The following is an 8,053-nucleotide window of genomic DNA, read 5'->3' as shown; positions in this document are numbered from 1 at the left end:
TATTCAACTGAAAGTTTAGGCAGTGCGGGTGAGATCGACGCAAGGTGTTGTAGGATTAATAACATTTTAACAGACGAGAACTTTTGATATAATTCCAAAAGTCTTTACAAAATAGGTTGGCCTACCACAGGACGGACGTCGGCTCCATATTCAATGCAAATCGTAGCTGTCTGTCAGTTGAAGTAGAAACGAAAAGAATACATTACTTTGTTCATTTCGGCTAGAATGGTAATTACATTTTCGTAATTAAATGCTATATAAATATATTATAAATTAATTACCCGTACAACCAAGATCTACAAGCGACCATAGCAAATAAACTTCGAAACTTTAATAAGCCCTAGAACGACATTCAATGTCCACACTTCACACTAACGACAAAAAACACGGATTAAAAGGCTTCGTTACTTTTCTGTCATTATGCTCCTTAATAACTATGTTGGTCTGTCCTGTTGCTCACAATGGTGACATAAACAGATAAAACAAAGCGTGCGTGTGTTAATGTTTTCATTTACCAGGCGCTGATTTGCCTGACTTTGCCGTTATATCGGTCGGACAGTGTGAACCAGGGACAAAAGGCGATTCTCACTTCCTCTAGCATGATATAGAGAATCAGTGACTTTCCCCTGAAAAAGACGCTGACTTTTTGAATCAGATTGTTTGTAAATGAGACATTTTCAGTCGTCGTTATCTCTTCAAGAGTAAGTCTGAGTTATTATACAAGCAATTCACACCAACCTCAACATGTCCACCATCAACAGCCAACTGCAGACAGCTCTTTGCCTCGTAATTTCCACTGTTGACAAGATCCTTGCACGATATACCGGTCATTGATGCTGAGAAAAAAACAATGATAATCGAGTCAATTTAGAAGACTGAAGAAGAAGAACTGAAGCAGAAGAATAAGAACAAGAAGAAGAAGAAGAAGAAGAAGAAGAAGAAGAAGAAGAAGAAGAAGAAGAAGAAGAAGAAGGAGGAGGAGGATGAGGAGGAGAAGGATGGAATTCTTGTTTTTGTGTAGATTAGTATTTATAATACCTCTTTGAAGAAAATGTCTCAGTACTTCGTCCCGGCCTTCTCTTGCTGCAACGTGGACCGCTGTTTCACCTTCGTCGTTTTGCGCGCCAAGGTTGGCACCATGTGCAAACTGGGTGTCACCAAAAGCACATGACATTAGGGTTTTCGATTGACTAATTCTCAAAAAGCTACTTAGTTGCCGGAAAACAAGTAAGTCAGCAAACAAACAAACAAACAAATAAACAACAAAGATGAAAATCGTTATTTTTTGCCCGTTGGGAACGTACAAGCAATTTGATGATATCCAGTCTTCCTCTTTGCGCTGCCAGGTGCAGAGGAGAAAAACCTTGATTGTCTAGTCCATTAGGATTTGCCTTTCCTCTTGTGAGCAATGTCTAAGAAGAGAAATGATAGACTGAGTGATTAACACCGTTTCACTTTTTTAAGTAACAGACTTACTTACCATGACAAGGTAGCTGACTACATCTAACGGACAAAATGGACTTAACAACACATCGAAAAATAAATCATTAACTCAATGGCAGTCTGAACCACTGATACAAACCGATAAACAGACAGACAGACTGGCTGATTAACTGACTGACTGACTGACTGACCGACCGACCGACCGACCGACCGACCGACCGACCGACCGACCGACCGATTGACTGACTGACTGACTGACTGACTGACTGACTGACTGACTCTCTGACTGACTGCCTGACTGGCTAAGTGACTGACTGAATGAGTGAATGAACAGAGGGAACGAAGAAGGAAGGGAGGAAGGAAGGGATGGATAGATGAATGTATGTATGAATGTATGGATGGATGGGTGGATGGATAGCATTTTTTGCCAAGAAACACAGTCGGGTTCTTTCAAACATAAACATGAATTTAACAACAGCTGGGCAACAACTTAACATGAAATACAGAAACGAAAAAAATCCTTACCTTCACGAGTTCTATACTAGCACGCTGAACAGCATAATGAAGTGGTTTCTGCCCAAATGCGGCGCAGCTCTCCACATTTGCTCTGTTGTCAATTAAAGTAGCGACTGCTTCTGCAGCGTTGAACCAGCACGCGAAATGCAATGGAGACAGCAATTTGTTTTCCATTGAAGCTTTCACGTTAGGGTCTATTGAAAAAACAAGCAAACAAACAAACGAAAAGATAAACAAAGTGCAACAGTCGTCTCTAAAAATTTTACCTCTCATTCTTAAACTTAAACCCTCTTAAAAGTTGTCTGTTCTTCGGGTTTTTTGCGCGGTTAAAAATTGGTTTTCAATCGACGTTTTGACCAGTTTCACTAGTCTTTTTTAGGCTTGCCATATTGACTTTTTAATTTTATATCAGCTTTGAAAAAGAGCAGTGAAATGGTCTGAAACGTCGATTCAAAACCAATTTTTAACTACGAAAAAATCCCGAAGAGCAGAAAACGCCGCGGTTTAATTTTTAAACGGCCACGGTGTAAACAGTATATGGAAAAAAGTTCATAACTCAGTACCAGCATACCAGCAAGTATCACTTAATAATTCTTTACCGCCGCTAAGCGCATGTCATTTGCCGAGTACCTTTCCACAACTAAAGCCGTTTTTGCTTGATTCTTATTATGTAGGCATGGCATGTTTCCTAAAATTATCACATCTCATTGCTCCATCTCTGTTGATGCGGCTTCAGTTTTTCGCTCCCAGCGGGTGCCATGTTCTTTGCACAAACAACGAGAAAACTTCAAATTCTTTGATCTTGGGGCGCCACACCACCTTCCCATGCCAGATTATTATACCAGATTATTGCAACAGCAGACTACAGTTAAGGCTCTTTGGGTCGAGAAACTTAGACAACAAACCATAGTTAGTAGAGGAGACTCTACTAACTATGAACAAACACAGTAGATCAAACGACATAAAGGTCAAATTTAAATTCTGTGCTCCCAGTGAAATTATAATAGTGTTCCTTTAGTGTAATGTGACAGTTAATTACCGAATAAGTGCTTTCTTCATTGTTTTTTTATGTTCTTACCCGCCCCGTGGTCGATAAGAAGTTGAACAGCTTCTCCGTGATCATTTCGTGCGGCGTAATGAAGTGGTGTTAGCCCGTTCTCGCTTACTTTATTTAGATCGTTCATGTTGTTCTCTAGAAGTGAATGCAGTACAGCAAGATCTCCCTCGCGGCAAGCCTGGGTCAACAAAAAGAACGAATTTAAACTTCAAAAAAATATGAGACTTTCAGTAACTCAATTCTCTTCTAACTACTGAGGCTCCCCAGGGGTTTCAAGGAACAAGGGTCAATAGCCCAATTTCGATATTTTAAAATTCAGCCTATAACAATAGACATCACAACGAGGCTCCGGGGAATAAACCCCACAAACTCTATAGTTTAGTCCCCGGAGCCTCGTCCTGAGGTTTATTGTTTTGGGCTGAATTTTAATATATTGAAATTGGGCTATTAACTTTTAGTGAACATGGGGACAAAAGGAAAATGAAACTGGGAACATGGAAGCAAAAGCATATTTTATGGAAAAACATGAACACCAAAATCGAAGGAATAACTTTAGAGAACATGGGAACACAAGGTAAATTTTGGTGGGAAGAAGGAACTTTGCGCAAACCGCGAAGGCAATGGCAACGAGGACGTCGTCAAGCAAGTTTTAAAAAGTGGCACAATAGCTTTGCACGACACGCCTTAGTCAGCTATCTCGGTACACTTCTTAGCCATCCTGTGCAAAACTAACAACGTGAAATAACTAAATTCTGCGTATTCTGGCGAACGCAAACCCAGACAGCGATTTTTTTATGTTTCTTGTTTGAACTGAACAATCGATTTATATAGTCAGATTAAGGTTAGTCCTGAAATACATAGACAATGAATAGATTTAGATAGTTAACGTTGCTAGCTTCTTAAGTAAAATATAAATTCGTTTTTATAATCGACGTTGTCCTCAGTGTCGACTTCCTGCTTCCGTAATTAACCCTATTCAGACCGGGCTTTTTTGGACCTTCTCAGATCGGGGGGGGGGGGGGGGCTTTGGGAAAACATGCCTGTCAAAATGCCGTTGCCATGGTGATGTCAAGTTCCTGACACATCATTCAACCCTACCAAATTGTTGCCAGATAAATTTTAGGAAAACTCAGAAAGTTTGGCAGCGTTTGGTTAAATCTCAAAAAGTTATAAAAGTTCAAAGTCAGCGCGGGCCTTAGTCAAGTTCCTGAACTCCCTCTTCCGCGCGCCCTTTATAGGGGTTGAACCTAGGCGCGCAAAGAGAGAGTTCAGAACGAACCAATCAGAAGCGAGGAGGGAGGCGTCACTTGCGCAGGACGCGCGCGCTAGGTTAAAAATGCTCGCTCAAATGACGAATTCCACTACGCCACCAAGCGCGCGAATAAATGCAAGAAAAAATCCAAAATAGTCAGGTACCCAGGAGTCCAAAATGTGACACCCACGGGCATTTTTGTCTGATTTTTGGCAACATAGCTATTTTTACTAAATCGAGTACGCTGATTTCGAAAATCAATGTTGCCAAGCTTAATTCTTGCGTTAAGATGATGTTTTGATGCATTTAATTATGACGTCATTGTCCAAATAAGGAATTTTCTTTCCTTTAGCTATTTTAAGCATAATTCATCCAGAAATTCGTTCAAAACATTATTAGTATACTGTAAAAATAATTTTAAGAATTTTCTGACAGTTTTTATACCGTTTCTATGAATATACAAGCCGTCCAGTGAGAATTCACCACGCCCTCTCAAAAAAATTCACTTTATCACGGGTATAGTGGTAACATTTTGTTATAAAATGAATGTGATTCTTGTATTAATAGAAAGTTGTAATTGAATTGCTCCACAAACATCAGCGATGTTTGACATACACCATATCGACTGCTTTTATCAACAAAGAAAGTGGCAAGGAGAGGCAGAAGCAAGATAATGAAGCTGAGAATTCTCTACATTCCACACAACAAAATTCGGGTTGTTCTTGTCACGGACAAATGAGACATTGCAAAAAAATGCCAAGAAAGATCTCGTGACTCTAAAAATAAAACACGATCTTTCGATTGGACAGACTTAGCTTAAACGACTCGTGGAATGGAGGCTACTATCTTCAGACAGAGAAGAAGAGCGGGAACGGGAAGAAGGGACGGACGACAAACTTTCGTGACCCTGTTCGCAAGAAAAATCCACCTCTATTTGCCAGCCTTTATGAAGTCAAAAGCGCTGCAACTAGCCCCAAAAAGAGAAAGACTTTAAATTTACATGGAAACCAGAGTATTCTATGTTGTCTTGTGACGGTGTATGAAGGCAGGCGCGAGATAAACATGCAAGCCATATTGTAGCATCTGAGGTATAATGCCGGTGCCACTGTTTCTCTCAGAAATGAACCCCACAAGTGTGAAACAAGTCAATTTTAGCAGACGTTCTCAGAGAAAAGGTCAAGTGCCTAGAGTCAGTTTGTTCTTCGATGGCTTTGCCCTCGTGGCAGCATACTAATTATGGTGGCAGCTATTGGCAAACCAAAAAATGCAAATGCTTTCGGTGGCTTTGCGGAATGTTACGTGAACACTGTTTTACGGAAAGGTCCTGGATACCAGAGGATCGATATGTTACTCGATAGGGAGGCACTCCATAAAAGCAACGACAAGAAGTCGACGCTCCGAGAACACGGCGCGGCCTGTGAGCAGAGTCATTGAAGTACGTAAGAGAGGTTCAGTTGCGGCCGATGAAGTGGCGAGTATTTTTGGCACTAGGAGACAACAAAGCGGACTTCGCACGGATTCTCTCAGATGAACTTATCTCGCAGGCACTGACTCTGCAATCGTAGTATATTTGGTTGTTTTTCATACGAAGTGGATTCTGCGCAGATCCTGGCCTAGATGTAGCCTATTTGAGATCCAACCAAGAGGAAGCCGATACGAAGTTTGTTCGTTATGCAGTCAGTCTTTGCGGGCATGTCGACAACATAATAGTTTCCACTCGAGGCACAGACTTGCTGTTACTTCGAATTCTCCTGGCACATCGATCGCACTAAGCTCTCATCAACAGTGTGGATATGAGCAGGAACTTCAGAGAATCCAACGTAAATACCTTTAGAGGATGTCTCAGTAAATCTTCCTGATAACTCGTCAAGTTCCGTTGTTACCATCTCACACCATCATCGGCTGTAACAGCACCTCTTCCATCTGTGGAGAGTTTTCACAGAACACTTTGTTCTTCTCTCCTCGGTCGGCGAAGATGTCCTCGAAGCTGACACCACTACCTCCGCAGAAAACGTTTGTTTGTTGAATGTATAATAGGGCCTCTTTACATGAGAGTTTTCGTCCCGGGATGACTTTCGTCCCGGGATGAATTCATCCCGGGACGATTTCATCTCTGTCCTAAGCACCGGGATAAAATGTCATCCCGGGATAAAACGTGACAAAAAACGCCATGTAAACAGTCTTTCCGATATGAAATGTATTGTAATGTAAGCACGGGCGAGATGAACTCAACTCGGGCGGGACGACTTACGTCCCGGCATCTCGGGATGAACACGCTCATATAAAATGAAACCTTTTTCATCCCGGGTTGAAATTCATCTCGGCTCTCATGTAAAGAGGCCCTAAGAAATCCGATCTGACCACTGGCTATATATGTGCCTCTTCGCTATGAATTTAGAAAATCGCATGTCATGTGCACTGGGCTGTGTAGATGCACCAAGACCGACGCTAATTTCTATATCAACCTGCGCTAAAGCGCTTTAAAGAAACTTGTTTAAAAAGCAATATTTGTTAAGTGTTTTTGAAAAAGTTCAGAAGATATATTAAAAATATTTACAATATTGTTATGATCATTTTGAATTCGTTAATTTTACATGCGTTCAACCAAAGTCTATATCATGAGCCTATAACAGACAAAGTGCATTGTGAAATAAGTTAGATTCAGCAATATACAAGACAAACAATAAAGTTTTCTCTCTAACTATAACAACGATGATATATTACGACATTAACTATGATGTCATTTCCATTTATTTTACCACAAAACTTAAACGAAATGCTGAAACAAGGGAAACTCGATAATTATATGAAAATTGTAATGGCGTCGTTCTTGATGCTAGCTAGCTCGTAGCTTCAGCGTGGCAAGACTACAACATTTTTCTTTCTTATTGCAACTATAGCGATTTGTTAATACAAAAATCGCATTTGTTCTTTGACAAAATAACAAAACTACACCCACGACAAGGTTCCCGTGATAGGGTGAATTTTGTTTAAGAGGGCGTGGTCAATTGTCACTGAAGGGCTTGATTTTCACAGAAACAGCGTAAAATCTCTCAGAAAATTCTTATAATCATTTTTACAGTACACTAGCAATGCTTTAAATGAATTTCTGGATGTATTATCCTTAAAATAGCTAAAGGAAAGAAAATTCCTTATTTGGACCATGACGTCATAATTAAATGCATCAAAACATCATCTTAACGCGAGAATTAAGCTTGGCAACATTGATTTTCAAAATCAGCGTACTCGATTAAGTAAAAATAGCTATGTTGCCAAAAATCAGACAAAAATGCCCGTGGGTGTCACATTTTGGACTCCTGGGCACCTGACTAAAACCAATTCAATAAACAGCTACAAAATACTGGGAATAGTAAACGGATAGCGAGTTGTGTTTCGGCCGATAGTTTTTAGTAGACACTAGCTTTTTAGCTAAGTGTTGCAGACCACGTTAAATAAAGATTGCATTGTATTGTATGTATTGTATTGACTGGAAAGCTTGGCTTTTTTGAAGTTATTCCGATGACCCTGCTTTAGTACACGGTCGCGTAGTTGAACCCGTCATCTGTGCGCGCGCGTTTTCAAAAGTGCTGCCAAATATAGTTTTTCCCCCAATTTTGGGGGAAAAACTAGCGCATGCGTATGCAAGTTATCCCCGATTCTCTCTTTGCGCGCCTGGGTTCAACCCCTATATAAGGCGCGCGGAAGAGAGAGTTCAGGGACTGGATTACGCGGGCCTCAAAAGCCCCCCCCCCCCCCCCCCCGGTCTGAATAGGGTTAAAGTCTCA

General features: G+C 40.7%; 1 protein-coding gene across 1 annotated transcript; it reads right to left on the bottom strand.

Moving 5' to 3' along the window:
• Positions 1–125: 125 nt before the first annotated feature.
• LOC144641404 (transient receptor potential cation channel subfamily A member 1-like) lies at positions 126–6,154 on the bottom strand (the record flags this gene model as incomplete). Its single annotated transcript, XM_078500422.1, has 7 exons — positions 6,038–6,154; positions 3,038–3,194; positions 1,969–2,153; positions 1,305–1,412; positions 1,039–1,147; positions 739–836; positions 126–170 (listed from the first exon to the last, which is right to left on the bottom strand). Coding segments are annotated over exons 1-7 (819 nt in total), but the record flags the coding sequence as incomplete, so codon positions are not given.
• Between the last annotated feature and the right edge of the window lie 1,899 nt (positions 6,155–8,053).

The sequence above is a fragment of the Oculina patagonica genome, unplaced genomic scaffold (genome assembly GCF_052425735.1).
Source record: "Oculina patagonica isolate OP01 unplaced genomic scaffold, crgOcupat unplaced911, whole genome shotgun sequence".
Classification (NCBI taxonomy): Eukaryota; Metazoa; Cnidaria; class Anthozoa; order Scleractinia; family Oculinidae; genus Oculina; species Oculina patagonica.
This window is presented reverse-complemented; position numbering and strand designations above follow the sequence as displayed.